Source organism: Mirounga angustirostris, unplaced genomic scaffold, assembly GCF_029215605.1.
Source record: "Mirounga angustirostris isolate CCGP_5_RB_7025 unplaced genomic scaffold, mMirAng1.0.hap1 SCAF_17, whole genome shotgun sequence".
In the NCBI taxonomy this organism is placed as follows: Eukaryota; Metazoa; Chordata; class Mammalia; order Carnivora; family Phocidae; genus Mirounga; species Mirounga angustirostris.
In genome coordinates, this window is record NW_026991725.1 from 49,864,976 (window position 1) to 49,884,712 (window position 19,737).

A 19,737-nucleotide genomic window follows, 5' to 3' on the forward strand; every position below is an offset into this window, starting at 1 on the left:
CATGGGAATTCCAAGTGTTATCCCAGGCTCGGAGAGTACAGGATTCCTCGGCGGTTATCGCGCGTCGTGACCCTCTTTGGCGCTAAGTAGGTGGTCTCTAGAACCGGAACACTTCTCGATGTGTCTCTGCTGTTTGGCTTCCCACTGTCAGGCTGTGCCTGTCACTCCAGAGAATACTGGAGCTGAAAGGGACCTACACGTCTTATCGTCAGCCCTTTCAGTTCAAAGATTGGGAGACTGGGAGGTTAAATGACCTAGTTGTGTCAGTAGCATGTGATTCTGGCTGAGACTCGAGGCCCTCCCGTCTCCTTTCCCACCCTGTCCGTCAGGGCCCCTGTCTACATTAGCCGCCTCTTAAATTCCTCCCTTTCACTGTAAGCCCAGAACCCGGATGAACAAACCTTTGGCAACTGAGTGCGTCAGGTTTTCTCTAGCAAAGTTTTAAATGGCTAATGGCGATTCTCTTTCATTTTAGTTTGCTCTTTGACTTTGCATTTTAGGGACTGAGAGGTCATTTTGCCTCCACCTGTGGGGTTTTGGCCATGCAGTTGGAAGGCTAGCATGCTGTTTGCTGACATGTTCGCTGATGTATGGGACACTGCCGCAGGAAGGGGTGCCAGGTGGGGAGTTCTGGAGTTCGGCCATGGAAGGGTTAAGTTTCAGACACCCATCAGGCATCCGTGGAGATGTTGAGTCAGCAGTTTGGATGTTTGAGTCTGAAATTCAGAGTGGAAGTCTGGGCTGGGTATAAACATGTGGGAATGGAGAGAATGTCAGAGACGTTCGATACTTTACTAGATCACCAGCCACTTTATACTAGATTCGAGAAGTTACAAGGTCACCAGGCCATTAGGTGTCAATAGGGAAGTGGAGCCCAAGGACCAAGCATTCAGGCACTCCCAGTAGGAAGTGGGGGAGATTAGGAGCCCGCGGAGGGGAGTGAGAATTCGTGGCCATCGAGGTTGGGGGAAGTCAAGGGGGACTGGTGGTGTCCTGGCAGCCCAGTGTTTCAAGGAGGGGGAGCAGGTCACTGTGTCAGGAGTCCAGTGTGGCCTCTCGATCTGGAGAGTTGCCGGCCCCTTTGGACTCTGAGCTGTCATCACAGCTTCAAGAGTGGTTGTGTGTGTGTGTGCGCACACTTATAAGTTCTCCTGACTCCTTTGACTCTTCAGGGATCTGTTAACACCGCCCTTTGTAACTTGTATTACAAACTGATAGATATCAAACAGTAAAAATATTCATAGGAAAAATTCAGAATAAATTTCAGTAACAAGTAAATAGTAACAAAACAGGAAAGTGATTTCAGGGCAAGAAGCAAAGCCGAGGGAGCTTTTGTGCCCGCGCTCCAGAGTGAGACATGACGTGACCTCGTGTGTGTCTTGGCGTCAGGAATTCGAAATCCTTTGGCTCTACGTCCATGTACGTCCTGTGGGACCGAGTATAAATACTCCCTGCTTTACCTTGCTTTTCTCATCTGTAAAATGGCTCCGGCTCCCAGGATCTCATGGCGGCGTTTAAACGTGGCACGAATCCGTTTTAAAGCACTGAGTGTCTCTATAAATGACCTCCAACCCATGACCCACCCCTAAGCTGTTCTCAAGTTTAGGGGTCCCTCTTTCTGTGTACCCAGCGCTCGTGTTCAAGAGACTGGACTCCAGCACGGCATCTACCTGGCTTCTGGCCATCCTCGCGGACCGTTCTGCATGGGATGCCCTCAGTTTTTCTTGGGGTTGGTGCCTCTTCAGGCACTGTAGGCCATGGGGATCTCAGGGGTTCTGCCTGGACAGTGGCCTCACCCCGTGTATGTGGACTGTCCCCCCTTCAGTATGTGGCAGAGACGTGGCTGTGGATTATTTGGTGCTTCTCTCTGGTCTTAGTCTATTTGAAATAAGTAGCAATATCCTTTTTTTTTTTTTTTTCTGTGTATTAGTTTCTCGCCATTTGTTTTGATGAAAGAGACATTTCCTAATTGGCTCCTAACTCTTCTTCTCTTTAACTAACAGGCCATCTTCCCATTTACCCAGAGGCCTCTGACAGTGTGTGCCTGGCCTGGAATTACAGAGATGCCCTGGCAGTCATTTGGTCTCACAAGTGTGTGGTGTGTTTCTTCGCTGGTCACACTCACGATGGTGGCTACTCCGAGGATCCTTTTGGTGTGCACCACATCAACCTAGAAGGGGTTATTGAAACGGCTCCGGACAGCCAGGCTTTTGGCACCGTTTATGTCTACCCTGACAAAATGATGTTGAAAGGGAGAGGCCGAGTTCCAGACAGAATTATGAATTATAAGAAGGAAAACGCTTTCCAGTTTTAGTCCGATTGATCTTGTTTACCGTTCTAGAGAGTGGTGGTTGAGCGTTGTGTTTTTGTTTACCACCCCCCCCCAATCCTCAGGCTCATTGTGTAGCATTCTATTTGCATAACAAAATGTATTTATGGCCCCAGTGTGCGTTAGCTCATGAGATACTCTGAAATGTCATTTTTGGATAATCTATCCAGTGCTGAGGATTGGAAACAAAATGAATGAAAGCAGCCTGAATCAGCCAGGGAGGAGACAGAGGGCGGGTGGTATAGTTCTCAAAACTGACTTCATTTAGCCTTATCTGACATTTTTTTTACTTTTTACAATGAGGATGTATCCGTGTATTAACTATGTAACTTAAAATTCGTAATAAAAAAATAAAATCAGCTCAGGTAAACTTTCTCTGTGTATCCTGCCGTGTGAATGAACGTTGGACATTTTGCTCCGAATACCCATCATGTTTGTACATTTATAGGCTTGTATCCCTGTTGTGTTAACAACAAGTAAGTTATTTCACAGGTGACTGTGTAGTCTCTCCCGCGTGAGGCCATGAGAAGGGCCTCCCGAGAAGTCACGCGGTGGCCTTGTGACTCTAAGCAAAGCAAGACCAAGGGCCAGCGCAGCCGTGTGCCCACTGGTCTGGCCTCTTTGGGCAGCAGCTCGTCTCCCGCAGCTGGAGACCACAGCGGGTAAATGAGTTTACTCTGGACTCCCTTTCTAGACAAATGGGGCACGTTAATTCGGTTGTCCTATGTGCTAAGGCTTATTTGTGGCAACACTTACTGGATAGCAAAGGGACTGTTGAAATGTAGAGAAAGTTTGACTCAGGGCCTGAAAACATCAGGAGAGAAAAAAGCGGTACTCGTCAGCGTCAGCGTGCCTGCCGAGTGCCCAGGCTCTGGGGGTGCGGAGGCGTGTTCGTGCTCTGCGGCTGCTCGGCCAATCCGCCACCACGTTGGTGGCTTCAGACAGCACGTACGTGCTCTCCTACAGTTCGGGAGGCCAGAAGTCTGAACCATTTTCCCTGGGCTGAGCTCAAGGTGTTGTCCCCCCTCAGGGGGCTCCGAGGCAGAATCCGCTTCCTTGCCCTTCCCAGTTTCTAGAGCCCGCTTCCTGCCTTCCATTCCTGGCTCAAGGCCCTCTTCAGACCTCCCTCTGCCTGCCTTATCAGGACAGCTGTGATTACCTCCACGCTTATCTCCCCATCTCAAGACCTTTATTAGCTCTATCGTATCTGCAAAGTCTGTTTTGTGGTGCAAGGTAACGGTCCCGGGTTCTGGGGACCAGGACCTGGGTATCCCCGAGGGCCATGATTCAGCCCACGGGAGAGGTGACTGTCACGTGCTCCCTGCATTCACCGGCCTTACCATCCATAGATACCAAATTCGGAAGAAAGGCCTGGGAGTGTGGAGGGACGTTTAAATTTGTTTAATGGGATGAGGGATGACTTGAAGGAGGAGGAAAATGTTTCGACAGGTGGGCAGAATAGCATCAGCAGAGGTTAAAGGGCATGCTGAATTGAGGAGTGAGGAGTAACGCTGTGAAGATTCACCGAAAGGTGCCTGGGTTTATGGCAAGAAGTAGCGCAAGAAGCGGACAGGCCTGTGTCGTGAAGAGCCTTGAACGATGAGCCCACAGTTAGAGCTGGGCTTGTCAGACAGCAGGGAAGCTGTGATTCGATCTGTGTCTCAGTGCTGGCGGCGGTAATGAGAGGCTGGTGGAGATCCTGCCAGAGGGAAGAAAAAAGACGGGTGGGAAGGCAGACGCTTGGATAATAGAGACATCGAGCTTCCTGAAATTCAATTGAGAACTGGAGTCTACAACAATCTCAGTAATAAAGACTCCTTTCAGGAGGCCGTGCTCATAGATATATAAAAGGAATTGCGTATCATCACAGAATTCATAGTGTGATACCAGAGGTGCAGATAGGATGAAAGTCTATTTGGAACATCACTTTTTTTTTAAATTGGAACATTTCTGTCTTTTAAGCACAGAATCAAGCATTACATGGAGGATAGGTAGATCCTAGATGGAATTTGCAAATGAGTCCATTTTTTCCTATGTGATTTTAGTAGTTACATTAAAAGATGTAAAAACCAGACGCATCATGCAAGCTAAATGTATACTGGAGCCCCGGAATCCTTTATACGTATTTTATTGACCCTTAAAATAAATTTCACGTTATTTGTTTTAATATCGACTAGATTTTTTTCTCCTTTTCCTTCATCTCAATCTTAACAGAGAATTTTGCCTGTCCAGTGGCCATTGCGTAAAACAAAAACCATACATACCTCCTTTAACAAATATTTGTAGAATACGTAATATTGTATTAAAGGCTGTAAAAATAGACAAATGGCCTGACTTATTTCCCCTCTCCTGATATATATATATATATGAATATGTTTTGAGTGAAGTGTTTCCTAAATCTCATGAAATGGAATCTTGACTCCAGTGTTTTGATGCTAGTAGATGTAAAAAAATCGCCATCCAACAAAAATACGATGTGAGCCACTGAAGTAATTGAAAGCAGTCACATTTTACAAAGTAAATAGAAACAGATAACAATTAATTTTAATGATATATTTTATATTAAACTCAATTCTAAAATATCTACACTCTAAAATATCTAAACTCAAATCTAAAATATCATTTCAACATGTAATCAATGTAAGAATATTTTACATTCTTTTTGTACTATGTCTTTAAAATCCAGGATCTATTTTATATTTAATAACCCATCCATTGACATTACATTTTCCCTGGAAATACTTGATCTGTATTTAGATATGAAACCTGCAGTTAAAGAAGTAGATTCACATCTACTTCAATTGTTCCAAACACACCTAAGCGTTCCACACACACTTACAAGTTTTCTAATGATTGAATTGACATGTTTTAAAATTAAAATGAAAAAGCAGAATTTTACTTCCTCAGCCTGGCCACATTTCAGGTGCTCAATGCAACATGTTATGGTTGTGTGATGTTATCATGTCATATATGTGTGCACCATAGTGATGTTCCCATGTTGTGTGTGTGTGTATGCATCATGGTTATGGTACTAGAGTTAACACACTGGAGAGTACAGCTCCAAAACGGTCTTCTCCCCTGGGTGACCTTTGACATTCATTTTTTAAAAAATGTGTACAGATTTTGGTCTTATTTTTTATTTGCAGTGCATTTAATATTGCCTCTTTCCTTTTGGTCCCCAATTCCTTTATTCTACCTAACTCTCCTCTCTAAGACACACTCATTCATTTGGCATCCCCATTTAGTTCATGGTGCTGCCCTGGTCCCATAGAGTGAGTTCAGTGCAGGGGCACAGCCCTTTCTTGAATCTCTGTGTCTATCCTATCACTCAAACCCTGCTTTCCTCTGTTTCATTCATGTGTAGCCCCTTACAAGCATTTGGTATTTCTGGAGTGCTCTCATATTCTCCAGTTTAATCCTTGCAACTGTACAAGTGAGTAGGAGATCTGGTATTAATCCTATTTTACAGATGAAGACATCCACCAGGAGGTTCATATATTTGCCCAAGGCATATAGGTAGTGATATGTTGAGTTAGAATTCACATTTCTGAACTTTCGTTCTGTTGCCTTTTTTACTACACTGTGACAACTGAATGTCAGACCCCCGTCTCTTACCGGTCCCATGCAATCCCATGCTGTGTCGTAGGCATCCTCAGAAAGTTCTTAGGATTTTTTTTATCACCTCTAAAATTAGCTCAAATTACCTAAATAAACTCCTAGGAAATTGGCTTGTTACAACCACGTTTATAAACAATTGATTGACAATACTCATTTGAAGAAGAGGATTCTTGACTTCATTTAAATTACTGTCTTGCAGTGAGTTGGCCAGGAGGACCGCATCTCCTTGTTTATGTAGATGTAGATCCAAGAGATAAATGGGAGGAGAGTGATTGTAACGGCAGTCGCCAGCTGAATTCTTCCACCAACCGGATTCCTATAAAGACATACAGGAATTCTTAACAATAAAAATCCAATAAAAATAATGGTTGCTTTGGAAACAAGGACAAAGGTTGAATTTGGTGAACACATTTTTTTTTTTTTAAGCAGACTCCACAGCCAGCATGGAGCCCAACATGGGGCTCAAACCCACCACCCCGAGATCAAGACCTAAGCTGAAATAAAGAGTCTCAGACATTCAACCAACTTAGCCACCCAGGCGCCCCCAGGAGTTCATTCTTAATGCAAATCTTTGTTGTTTGGGTGTATTGCAAACAGCTTTCCCCACTCACATAATGATGTCTTTTGAGGAACTGAAGTCACTGATTAATTAGGCAGTGTTAAAATTGATCTTTTCCTAATGATTTCTGTGTCGTGTTTAAGAAAGCTTTTCCTCCCCAAGGTCTTGGAGATTTGGGGTCATCTTCTCTAAAAGTCTTAACTGTTCTGCTTCTCACTTTAGAGCTGTAATCCACCTGGAATTGAGGTTTATGGAAGTTAGCTGGGGAAAGTTTGTCCATATATTTCTGTTGATCCAGCACTAGGTGTTGAGAAGTCTGCCTTTCTTTGCTGCACCTGCGGTTCTACGTAGCTCTGTCGTAAGTCAAGGGTCTGCTTGTGTGTGGGCCTGTTCCTAGATTCTACTCTTCCGTTAGTTTATCCTTTTACCAGTACAGGTTTATCCCTCTACTTATTTTGGTCTTTAATTTCTCCCAGTGTCTTACGGTCTTATTTATAGAAATTTTGCCTATCTCTTTCTAGATTTACTCCTAGGGAGTTGATTTCTTGATGTTATTATTTATGGTTAACTTTTTGTTTTTATCATTTTCTGTTACTTGTTGATAAAAATGCATTTGGTTTCAGTACATTCACCTGATGTGCAGCAATCATGCTAAACTCACTCACTCTAGTAACTTTTTAGATTGTTTGATTTTTTTTGTCAGCCACGGATAATGAACGTTTTTCTTTTCCAATTGTTGCGCCTCTTATTTCTTTTTCTTGCCTTATTGGACTGGCTATGATCCTAGCTAGAGCAGTGTTGAGCAGAAGTGGAAGTGGTAGCTAATCCCTTCTCAATCCTGATCTCAGAAGGAAAGTTTTCAGCTGCTCACCACGGAGTCTCAACTTTGGTGCTGACACCACTTATCAGGTTCAGTTCCTTTCTTTTATTTATTATTTATTTATTTATTTATTTATTTTAAAGATTTTATGTATTTATTTGAGAGAGAGAGAATGAGAGACAGAGAGCACGAGAGGGAGGAGGGTCAGAGGGAGAAGCAGACTCCCCGCCGAGCAGGGAGCCCGATGTGGGACTCGATCCAGGGACTCCAGGATCATGACCTGAGCCGAAGGCAGTCGCTTAACCAACTGAGCCACCCAGGCGCCCAGGTTCAGTTCCTTTCTACACCTGTTTTCCAACAGCTCTTGTGAACAGATGATGAATCTTACCAAATGCTCTTTCTGAACAGATTGAGAAGATAGTTTAGTTTTTCCTTTATTCTGTTAATGTGATAGGAAACATTGGTTGGTTTTTGAATGTTGAACTGTGTTCCTAGAATAAACCCCAACGTGGTGGTTGGGTTATATATTGCAGGATATGATTCCCTAATGCTTTGTTTAGGATTTTTCAATCTGTAGTCATAAGGGAGACTGCTGTGTAATTTCTTTGTCCCCCCTCGCCTTAAATGTTCTTATCAAGTTTTGGTATCAAGATTATTCTGTCCTCATAACATGAATTATAAAGTGTTTCTTCTTTTTCTGTTCTCTGGAAGTGTTTGTTAAAGGTTGGCATTATTTTTCCCTTAAATATTAGGTACAATTCTCCAGTTAGGCCATCTGGTCTAGAGTTTTCTTTTAGCAAAAACTTAAATTGAGGACTCAGTTTCTTTAATAGCTATGGGACTGTTCTGGAGAATTTCTTCTTGTGTCAGTTTTGCTAATTTGTATTTTTAAAGTAATTTATCCATTTTGTCTACATTTTTAGATTTATTTCCAAGGAGTTGTTCATGATATCCTTTTGTGATTTTTGCAAGATCTGTTGGATATGTAGTAACATTTTCTTTTTCATTCCTGATATTCTCTATTTTTGCTTCCTCTTCCTTGCTCTCACTTTTATTATTTTTCCTTTGTAGTCTTGGCAGGGCTTATCGATGCTGTGAATCATTTTATAAAGCCGGTATTTGGCCTTCTGAATCCTCCATTTTTTATGTTGAGTTTTCATTTCATTGGTTTCTGCTTTTATGATTATTTTCTTGTCTCTTTGGGTTTAATTTGCTGTTTCAAGGTTCTTAGAACACTTTCACTCTGTTTATTTTCTTATATGCTACTGTTGTCATGTATTTTTATTCTTTACATGTTTAAGCCCCACGAAACATTATTACTACTGTTTTATAAAGTTAATATTCATCTATATGGTCCCACACTTTTATATTTTCTTTGCTCTTCATGCTTTCGTAAATCTCTAAGCTTCTCTGTGAGATTGTTTTCCCTCTCCCTAAAGAACACCCTTTTGGCTGACAGCTCCCTATTACAGAAACTGGCATTTAGAAAAGTGTGGGTGATCATGAACCTCTGATTCAACTACCATTGGCTTTCCTTGAGAAAAGGAAAGACTTCTTTCAAGAGATTCTGGTTTGCATATAGATGTCAGTACTTTCTCTTGCCTATCTGATCTGACCAAACTTGAAGACACCTGATTTTAGCTAATGAGTTGAAAACTTACTTTGATGAACTGTGACATAGGCCCATCCATACTGTGATAATCACCAGACCAAACAGCTCCCTATAAAATAACACACATTTCAGATTTTTGAAGTAGCTACGAGTGAGATACGTATCATTCCATTCTCTCCCATGACCACTAGCCTCTGCTGATTATTGAATGACCTTCTCCCAAGATACACAGCATCTACAGAATATTTTCAAGTCTGGCCATGATTCAAAAGTTAGTTTTTTTCAGATAACTTAACGCCTCATATGAAAATAGGTTTTATCTTATGAGACGGATGTGAGCTCCATCCCTGTTCCCCAACTTCTAAGTGAACAAAAAACCCCAGCAAAACAAAAAACACAAATAAATCACTTATTTCAGGTCATTAGAAGGAATATAGTACAACCAAGAAAACTATCCCTGATTTATCAGGCATCAATTTTACATTGTTTTAGAGTGTTCAGTGTTAGGATGAACTCAGATCCATAAATATGGAGCACCTGCTGCCGGAGATTGGGTCACATCTTAGGGGAGAGGAATGATTTATAGTATGAGTCAGACTAATGGTTTTGGGGTTGGTATATGCTTCTAGAAGTATGTGTTAAAAGCACACATATTTTACATAGAGTAGAAAAGTCATATTTGGCCATGGTACCACTAGAAGTCCACCATAACTCATGGGCCTCAAGTTGGTGGAAGTGATTCAGCCCATTGGGTTGATGATCCCACAGGCAGACCGAATCTGATTTGCTCTCCAGTTTCCCAAGGATTAGGGCCTCTAACAAAGTAGCACCTTGCCAGGGATGATTACCTTCTACGTCTCTAAATCTTAGTGTTAGCAGCAGGATGGACAGGAAGGAAAAGGGGCTATGCGTGAGGCCAGGGAGTCAGGGGTGGGAGGAAGCAAAGGAAGAGGTGATGAAATAGGAACACATGGCCTTGGCAAAGGGAGGAGATAACATGGGACGTAGCCGGGCAAGGCTGACAGAGGTTGACTTAACATACTGACCTCTGAAGTGGCTGATCACACTTGCAGAGAAGATTTTGGCCAGAACCACAACTAAATCAGAATGCTGATGGAATGATCAGCATTCTGGACTGAGTAGTACTGTATGGCGTCCTTGCTCGTTCACTGTAAGAAGCCAAGATCAACTGCCTGACGGTAATATAACGCGTGTGCTGACTGCCTCTGGCCGTGGTTGCGGAACGTGGTACCTGGTGTTGGCTTATCTCCTGCTTCTTCAGCTTATCAAGGAGCTAATATCTCCCCTGCTCCTCAGGGTGTAGTTGGGGGAGCTGAGTCATCGTGGTGCGGATAAGGGGTTACAGAGAAACAGATTTCTCAGTTCTACCCCACCCCTTCCAAGGAGCAAAAGTAAAGTCACGGCTCACCTGCCTTCTTCCTCATGTAAGATGTTCTGTCGGGAGTGAAGCCAGAGGTGGCAGGCCAAGCCGACAGCCCACGCGATACAAAAGAATATGTGTATTGCAGAGGCACTCTTCCAAATTAAGTTGCCTAAAAATAGAGATTCGGTGCTGTTAATCATGGAACCACACCCCAGAGAAAAACGATCTCTTCATATCTGCTCTGCCATAGTCTGCTTTCAGATAAAGCCTTCAGAAAAGGCTGGGATGGCATCTGGCTGGCTCAGTCAGCAGAGCGTGCAACTCTTGATCTCGGGGTCATGAGTTCAAGCCCCACGTTGGGTGTGGAGCCTTCTTAAAAAAAAGCTGGGGTTTCTTTAAGTTTTGTTTTGAGGGACATCACAGAGGTTAAAGCAGTAGGAATAAACTTAGGTGGACGTTTAGTGTTTTGGTTGTCCAGCGTGTCCCCTTTCTATGACAACTACCCTTTATTTTCCTTGGGGAGCCACCCAGGCCATGTGTCCCAGACCATTGGACCTTAGCTTGATTAGTTGGCATTTTATCCCTTTAGCAACTGTGATTTGGCTCCGGATGAACAGATGACAGATCAGGAACCACAGTCCAATTCTGAGACTTCTGCGGAACTATCTGGGAAGTAGGTTCTATCTTCTGTTGGACGGAGCATCACGAAGAAGTGAACTTTGAGCTGCCGGGCTACCATCAAGGAGCCCAGGACTGAAGTCAGGGTGGCACACGGTGGGACTGCGAGGTGCAGAGAAGCTCAAGTTCTGAGCCACCAGCAGCGTGTGAACAGCACCACCCCTGACTTTCTCAGCCAAGTATCCCAGTACGTCTCCTTTTCAGCTCATAGCCCATTTGAGTTGAGTTTCTTCCTTGCCTGCAACTAATGGAGCCCGAACTAATACACCTTAAAGATGCAGACAAGAGTTCCAGGCGCCGTACAAGGAGCCCGTGCATCCAGGGGACAAGAGTTTTCCCCACCCAGCTGGGAACCATTGGTCTTTCTTCTAAGGCCCGAGAAGTATGACGGCCCACTGGGCAGGAAGCTGCTTTCATGACAGTGAAGAGTAACCCATCAGGACTGACAGTCCCTATTAATAAGAAAATGTTAGCACACAATGTAAAATGTACTTTTTTTGGTTATAAGACACTGTTTTATGGTATAAAACTGTCCAACTTACGGTTTGTTTAGAGTTTAGGGCCATTAAAAAGCAAAGCCACTATGTTTTGCTCAGCATTGAGGTAAGCAGCCTGTGGGTGATAGAAACCAGCTATTTTAAGCGACTTTTTTTTTTTTTTTTTTTACCTGTATACCCACCTGGGATGGATATATATATATTCCAAGGAGCAGGAAAATATATGATAAAGCCTCTGTCTTAGAGCCATCCATTCACATTCCACAAGCATTAAGTACCTACCATCTTCCTGGCCATATTTCAGGGAGGCTTGGGCAAAGATGGGCTAGACACAGTCCCACTCTTAAGGGGCTTACAGCTTAGCAGGGGAAGACACATAAAAGCATGCAGTAAATTGCTGTACGTACTATGACGGTACAGAGGAAGGTTAGGGAGAGCAAGATGCATGAATGAAAAACCTAGAAATTTGTATGGACATTATAAACCGTTTCCCTAAATAAGCAGCAGGCCATATACACGCGTGTTGAATGGATTCGAAGTGTGAAAGTGGTTACTGGGAGTGGTATTGGACACTGAGGGCCACTGACTAGAGAGACACAAGGTTCGTGCCCTGTTGCTGATTTTCCATTAGCGTGGTGGCATAAGAAATCAGCGTGGTGACCGAGGCCCTCTCTCTCATGGGCTGTACTGCAGAACTCCTGTTCTACACCGGTGTAAGCGATCTCGGGGTCCGAGCTGCTAAAAAGGCTGTCTTGGTGTGGCAGGTCCTTGTGAAGTCTGCCTGAAGATGGGTGAGGGTGATCTAGATTAGAATTCGCCCTTCTTGTTATCAGAAATGAGGAGACCCGTAGGGCCCCGTTTCTCTCCCAGGAGTCTGTCCTTATTGTCAGAAGTCTGGTTTGCTGCATGTCCATGCAGAATCCGGGGTCCATACCGGTGACAAGAGGATTAAGTCCCACAAGCAGGCTCAGCATCGCAGGTATCATGTATACCACCTGTTAGCGAGGAGGGAGAGGACAGGGGTTAGGGAGTATGCCCGATTCAGATGTTCAGAGGAATCTAGGAAGCACAGAAAGATGGTGAGACCTCAGAAAGCTGACTGACAGTGTGTGCATCAGTAAGATCAGGCTCTTCATTCTGGAAACTGCTGACAAGCAGTTTGGGAGTTTGGAAGACGGGCGGGCCCTGCGGAGGCCCCGTTTTCAAGCCTCGTGCTCAGCAAGCGGACTCGAGTCAGACCTGCTGTGGCGTGTGTGTTGTGGGCACAGGGCAAGGAGGATAGGCCTCGTGGGTGTACAGGAGGCATGGTGGGTTTCCAAGAAACGTAGCTGCTTCACTGTATCAACTGTGATGCGCATGTCAGACATCTTCCCTTATTGGGAGCTGTCAGAGCTGTGTGTGTTACGTGATTTGTTTTCACCACAGAAACAGTTCTGTCTTGATCACGGGAGAGAGGGCATCTGGATTACAGACCCTGTGTTCACCTCTCCTACTCCACCCCTAATGATGGCCAGGATGGACATTTGCAAGTCTGGTTGTCTCTCACAGGTAAAGGCATTCATGCTACTGAGGGGTAAGACCGGGGCTTCCCAAAGTTCAGTGTGTATATGAGTCGCCTGGAAAGCTTGTTAAAATGCAGATCTGATTCCAGAAGTCTGGGGTGTGGCCCACGTTCTGCTTTTCTAGCAAGCTCGCAGGGGATGCTGTTGTTCTGAGGTCCATGCTTGGAGCAGTAAGGGGTTAGTTTTCCCCTAATGAAAACCTACATGACTAGCCACTGAGAAGGAGAGGAAGAGAGAGAGCAGTTACACGCACAGCACACCACATTTACCTGTGCTCTCCGTAAGAAGTGTTCGGCAGAGATACATATATTTTTTTTAATGTGTACTCAAATATATCAGATATCTGTCATTAACAGATTAAGGGGTCTGAGACCTTTTTATTTCTTTATATCGTAAACACATGAACAGAACAACCATCCTTAAATGCTTTTCTCTATCTCGAATAAGATAAAAAAATTCTTTTTGAGGACCAAGAGACTGAAAATAATGGTTTCTAGTATACAAGGTAAAATAATACCCAGCATACTCAACAATGAACTCTGTAGAACCCACTTATAATGGACTTTTATTTTTATGTTGGTGCATTTTTTAAACCTAGAGTATCATTTATTTACAATACTTAATTCACTATATAGTCTTGAGTACCATGGCATTCTTTTTTTGTTGCTTTAAAAAATTTTTTTAAAAATATTTATTTATTTGTCACAGTGAGCGAGCGAGAGTGCACACAAGCAGAGAGAGAGAGAAGCAGGCTTTCCGCTGAGCAGGGAGCTGGACTCGGGGCTCCATCCCAGGACCCTGGGATCATGACCTGAGCCGAAGGCAGACGCTTAACTGACTAAGCCACCTACGTGTCCCAAGATCTTATTTTTTAAGTAATCTCTACACCCAACATGGGGCTCGGACTCACAACCCTGAGATCAAGAGTCGCAGGCTCTACCGGCTGAGCCAGCCAGGGGCCCCCCCATGGCGTTCATTCTTCATGTCTCTCTCCCTTGTCCACCTGCCATTGTAAAAGCTGAAAAAGCCAATTTGTTTTCCCAGCATCTTCAGCTAGGGGTGATCATGCTCCAGCCATGAAATGTAAGAAAGTCTTGTAGGGGCAAGGCTGATACTCAGGGCATCTTAACAACCACTCTGCAGGGACACTGACCAAGCAGGATGAATTCCAGACCATAAACTGTATTGGTATGCACACACTGAACAGCAGCCTGTGTGAAGGGCTTCTTGGATAACGTTTCCTCCTTGATAAAAGGGAAGAAAGCACAGGAGGAAAAAGTGTTTTGCTCCTGTCTTGTTTCTTCCTGCTTGGGATGCTCTTGTCTGGGCCTGATGTTTGGAGCTGCAGCAGCCATTCTGTAGACATGAGAGAATATATTGCCCACACGTTGGAAGTGGCAGAGAAGGAACCCAGAAAGCCCAGGTCTTTGATGACGTTGTTGGCCATTAAGCAGCTGCCTCTGGATTTCTGGTTAAGTGAGATACTCTATTGTTATAACCTGATGCTAGTCAGATTTTCTGTCACTTGCTCCTGTATGCATCCTGATATAGGCATCCTCCATGAGCAAGATGAAGTAGGGGACTTGAAAATGAGTCAGGTGCCGTTGACTTAGTATTGGCTCATCTGTGCATGCTTTCATTCAAGAGTCAATACGGAAGGGCTGCCATGGGAAGGCTCTGCGTTAGGTTGCCTGAGGACCACCAAGAAGAAGGAGGTACTGGTCCCTGGTCTCCTAGGAGCTGGCATGTACAGAACCAACTCGAAGTAAAGCAGAATGTGTTAGCATCAAAGGTTCAAAGAAAGGACGGTTGGAACCTATCGGGAAGAGGGAGAGGGAGTTTTTGAGGGACACAGCATTTGAGATGGACTTTGAAGCTTGGGTAGGACGTACAGGAATTCTAGGGGCAAGACACAGTAGTAGTATAGGTGGTTCGGGTTCCAAGGCCACGGTGGGAAGGTGGATTGGAACCACACCGTGGTGGGCCTTGAGTGCCAACTTGGGGAGTTGTAACTCAGTGCTCTTGGGAAATGAGGGAAGTTTCTGAAGCAGGAAGTGATAATGTGGAAATTGTTCAAGGAGAGCAGGGGATTAGACGCAGCTCCAAGAATTAAGAAGCTACTATAGGAGTCCACGTGGGAGGTGATGGAGAGTGAAACTGGCGAGGACGGAGGATGTCTGTGGGGACATGGTGTCTATTATTATTCATGCTATGTCCCTAAGCATGAAGTGGGAGGTAAAGTATACACATACCGTACAGATAAGCGGTTAAACCTAGATTGGGTTTTGCTGGATTGCTTTGTTCTTCATTTATTTTTTGAAAGGATCTCAGAGGTGGTGGTAATGAACTGAGAGGTGTTAGAGATGCCTGTGGTTTGGAGCAAAGATGACCCCGAGGATGATTCTGCTGTTGACAGAAAGGAGTGAGTCAGGAGGAGGAGAGGGGGTTTAGGAGGGAAAGACGCTGTAGGAGTTTGGGGTGTTGGAGGGGTCAGTGTTGGAAATTCTACATTAAGCTGGGTATTGGAGACTTGTCTGCAGGGAAATAGTATTTGGAACTCAGGATATGGGCCACAGTGCTGAGGAAGAGGCAATTTGATTCGATGCAAAGGCATGTGAATCTGGACAATAAGCAATGTCAGAATGAGTTCTACTGCACTTAAAACACTGACCAGAATTTCACATTACAGATCCAGATGCTTTCATTTGTTGCTAATCTGTACACAGTCAGTATTATTCCAAAGCAGAAAATCATCTCATTGGTGATACTGCACAGTCTTATGTATCTGTTTTCAAAGAAACTGGGCAAAATCCAGATATTTCAGAAAATGTACAGAATGATCTCCCTCCTCCTCCAAATAGTTCAACCAGAGCATTGATTAAATGTATTCTGTAGATTTTTATGGGCTTTAGTTACTTTTTATAAACATAACTCACTGAATGAGAAGAACTGCAAACCCAAAGCCTGCCATTTTCTGGTCAAATGTTTGTTGGAGTTTCTGGGTAAAAAAAAACTCATGAGGAATGGCTCAGTTGACTTTAGGAGGTCTACTGTTCTACTGTGTGTCTTCAGAAAAGTGTCCTCAGTTGGCCCATTTTTATTCAAAGGGAATACTGCCAAAAGGCCCCTAATGTCTCTGTAAGAGTCTGAATTCTCACACGCACATTACATTACCACTCTGATCCCTGTCCCCGGATATTTTAGGGAAAAGGGCTTACAAATGATCTGATTTCTAAGTTTTTATGCACAAAAGGCAGGGAGGCGGGCCAGATAGATCAAACTGTGTGTTCCGTGCCGTTCCGCAGTTCCTGGAAAGCAGCTCATACTCACCATCCACAGTTCTGCGTCTGGGTCGTTTACCTGGAATAACAAAACATCAGGCATTAGCAGACATTCTGTGCGCTGCAGGCCTCCGTTCGGTCTGCTCTTGGATCCATCCTAGTGATGCGTTTCATGCCAGACGCTGCACCAGGCGGCGAGGGTACAAAATGGGAAAAAGACCTAGTCTAGCAGATCGTGGTGGTCGAGGGGCTTCTGGCTGAGCACAGCCACACGACTGTGTCCGCACTGAAGTCTGACAAAGGTGCTGTAAGGGCCTCCAGTCTTAAGGGCCGCTCCTACGAAGGAGGTCCCAAAGCAACCTTGAGCGGGTACCCGCGCCACAGCGGGTTCTGTCTGCCTCCCGCCTGGCCTCGGCCGTGAACCAGGCTGCGTCCCCATCCCAGGCTGCGTCTGCTCGTCCGCTCCTCCCAGCACGTGGCACGGGCGAGCGGTCCGGCGGTCACGTGGACACCTGCGTCTCGGCCGGGGGGTGGGGTGGGGGCCCCGGGGCGCGACCCCCAATCTCCGTGCGCCGCGTACACGGCCCGCCCTGCGGCCGGAAAGGGCCGCGCTGGTCTACACCGCGCGCCGGGCCCGGGGGCAGAGCTCGAAGCCCGGCGCCCTGCAGAGCCCGCGGTCCCCTCGCCCGCCGCCCGCCGCCCGGGGCCGGGGCGCTGACCTGCACCAAGGCCGCCAGCGCGAAGAACGCGGCCATGAGCCAGTTGCAGGCCCGCCACAGGCCGGGGGCCCAGCGCCCCGCCGCAGGCGCCATGGGCTCCGACAGCTCGGGGCGGGGCTCGGCACTGGGCGGGGCGTCGGGGACGGAGCGGGGCGTCGGGGCCGAGCTGGACGGGGCGCCGGGGGCGTGGCTCGGCGTGGGGGCGGGGACAGGGCGTGGCGATGGCTTGGAGGCGGGGCTCGGGCGGGGCTCGGCGCTGGGATGGGGCGGGGCTTGGCGCAGGGGCGGGCGCCCAGCGCGGATGCGCGCACCAGCCGAGCCGCTTGCTTTCGCTGGGACCTGACCTACCCTGCGCCAGATTCTCTGGTCCCCAGGTGTTGAGTGGCCGCTGGCCGCCGCTCGCCGGCTAGGGAGGTGGCACTACATGAGCCTTACTACTTCTCCCACTAGAGTCTCCCCAAAACGTGGGGAAGGAAGGTGTGGTGTCCCCATTTCACAGACGAGGAGAGCGGGTCCCAGAGCGGCTGGATGACTTGGCCAAGATAGCAACGTAGCGGGGGCGCAGAGCACCTGGCTCCGGGGTCCCCAAACAGACCAGATTTGGCCACTACTCCGCTGGCAAACTCTAAAGGCAGGGAGCGGAGTGGTGGGGAAACAAGAAAGGAATTTATTTCAGGGAGGCCGACACCGGGAAGACCACAGACGGCCGCTCAAAGTCTGTCTCCAAAGTGCTGAAAACCCTTCCAGGTTTACATAAGGAAAGTGAGGGACAGGGATGCGTGTGCGAGCTCTGGTGCAGTGCAGGTGGGCGTGCAGGTCGGCTGGGCCATTTTCTTGGGGTCAGTCGTGGGCGGGGTCTTGCTGGCTCCGGGCAGTCCTTACTGCTTGAACCGGTGCTTCGGTTCCCATCACCGGGTGCTTTGCGGAAGGGTCTTTTGCCCCAGTTGAGAGAGAAGCTGGAAAGGAGAACGCGATCAGTTAGAAAGTGTGAGGTCAGCTTGGAGGTGGTTGGAGTCCACTTTCAGCATAGGGTGTGGGTGGTGGAAGGAGGTCATATTTGAACCCGGTCAGTCCATCTTTGCTGCCTGGTCATCAAGGCTGCCTTCCTCACGTGAAAAAAAAAAAAAAGAGAGAGATTTGGGGAGGGGGGGTGGTGGAGAAAGAAAGAGGCGCTGGGTCTGTGTGCATTTTCTGATTAGTATTTATGCATTTCTTTCCAGAGCGGGAGGAACTTTCAGTGCCCCGTAAGCATTATGGTAATTTCTTAGTGAGGACAGTTAATTCTGGCATCTTACACAGCTTCCAGCTTTTCTGCAGACAGGCTCATTTATCTTCATGGGCTTTTATTATAAAAGGTATTTACATATTATACATATTTACAATTCTTTCCCACCACCAAAACCAACAAAATTTCCACACGGGTCGCTCATGAATTTCTTATGAACTAAAAGACACTGAAATATTCACTGTTCTCCCCTCTCACTTGTTTTACGGTCCTTTTTTGTTTTGTAATTTACCCTCTGATTAGTCTTCCCCAGGCTCATTTACACATCCATAGGCCTCATCATTTTTGCTGTTCTAAGGAGTCTTTATCACTTCAAATCATGAGCACGTGCTCCTGTCCTCCTCTCCTTTTAGCTTAATCTCCTAAAATGCTTCAGGGACTTTTTTTTTCCTGTTTCATTCCTTTTAAGGAATGCTTATTTCAAGAACATCACCTGCTGGGTGCCTGGCCCTGTGCTGAGTGCAGGGCCCAGGAGGGTGGATTTGCTGAGTGCTTTTCCGGAAGGGAGCATGCAGGCTGGCCAAGGGCAGGCTACACGTTGGGGATAAAGGCCAGGCAGAGGACATGGCTCCTTAGTGAGTTCCGCCACTGAATCAGCCCTGGGACTGGGGGGACAAGTCGTGACCACCCTCACTGCCCAATTCCTTACCTAAAAAAAAAGTAAATAAATGAAGGAGAGGGTAGCGTTTTAGGCTGAATCGCATCCCCATGCCAATTCATATGTTGACGTTGTGACCCTAATTGAAATTTGGGGGGCACAGGTTCAGGTCGCAGCCCAAATTGTGTCCCATGAGAGAACATGAGTTAGGTTTCCAAAGACACGAGGGAATGCTTGCATAGGTTGTTTACAAAGAATTTTGATTGCTGCCGGTGGCCGAAAGCAAATGTTGGCTAGACATAACTGGTTGCCGAGGCTACCACTAAGCAAAAGTCCATTACTATAGCCAGCTGCAGGTGATCATGCAGAGTCCTTGGCATATTTGTGGTTTGGCCCGGTGCAGGAGTTCTACCCAGTGAGGATGTGCTTAAGGCCCACCTCCTTAATGATCTCCTGGCTCCCTTTGTAAAACCCCTTGACATAAGTGACTCCATTTTATTTCACCTTTCACTGGAGCAAGGGTCTTAAAAGAGGTAGTTAAGTTAAAATGAGGTCATTATCGTGGGTCCTAATCCGATATGACCGGTGTCCTTCTAAGAAGAGGAGATTAGGACACAGAGACATGACACACACAGCGGGAAGACAGCCATCCGCAAACCCAAAAGAGAGGCCTCAGAAGAACCCAGCCCTGTCAACACCTTGACCTTGGACTTCCAGCCCCCAGAATGATAGTCTGAAAATAGCTGTCTGCTGCTTAAGCTCCGCATTGTCATGGCGGCAGTAGCAAACTCATAC

The 19,737-nt window shown here is 46.2% G+C and overlaps 2 protein-coding genes across 24 annotated transcripts in view; one reads left to right on the plus strand and one right to left on the minus strand.

Annotated features, from left to right (window-relative positions):
* The window catches only part of ADPRM (ADP-ribose/CDP-alcohol diphosphatase, manganese dependent), a 280,967-nt gene that overhangs the window by 9,318 nt on the left and 251,912 nt on the right, over positions 1–19,737 (plus strand). For 4 of the 22 annotated variants that reach the window (XM_045889842.3, XM_054511049.2, XM_045889838.3 and 1 more), the window contains exon 4: positions 2,004–2,688. The exons of the other annotated variants lie outside the window; for them this stretch is intronic. In XM_045889842.3, coding sequence (XP_045745798.1) covers positions 2,004–2,314 — 311 coding nt within the window. In that variant the 3' untranslated portion in view covers positions 2,315–2,688. Of the gene's footprint in view, positions 1–2,003; positions 2,689–19,737 lie in introns of those variants that run through there. 22 annotated transcript variants of the gene reach the window in all.
* TMEM220 (transmembrane protein 220) lies at positions 3,732–17,198 on the minus strand. Of its 2 annotated transcripts, XM_064582455.1 has the most exons (7): positions 17,060–17,198; positions 16,390–16,419; positions 12,432–12,492; positions 10,368–10,491; positions 8,988–9,047; positions 6,098–6,263; positions 3,732–4,028 (listed from the first exon to the last, which is right to left on the minus strand). In XM_064582455.1, exons 1-6 carry the CDS (start codon positions 17,150–17,152, stop codon positions 6,128–6,130), a joined length of 504 nt encoding a protein of 167 aa, XP_064438525.1. In that variant the 5' UTR covers positions 17,153–17,198; the 3' UTR covers positions 3,732–4,028; positions 6,098–6,127. The 2 variants fall into 2 exon arrangements, with proteins under 2 accessions (XP_064438525.1, XP_045745803.1); XM_045889847.3 differs by lacking the exon at positions 3,732–4,028 and having other exon boundaries at positions 4,347–6,263.

Excerpts from the sequence above, each read along its gene's own strand:
- TMEM220 (XM_064582455.1), bottom strand. The coding sequence starts at position 17,152 with ATGGCGCCTGCGGCGGGGCGCTGGGCCCCCGGCCTGTGGCGGGCCTGC. Across the intron at positions 12,493-16,389 it reads CAGACGCAGAACTGTGGATG|GTGGTATACATGATACCTGC; the intron begins GTGAGTATGAGC and ends CCTCGCTAACAG. Across the intron at positions 9,048-10,367 it reads TTACATGAGGAAGAAGGCAG|GGAGCTGTTTGGTCTGGTGA; the intron begins GTGAGCCGTGAC and ends GTTATTTTATAG.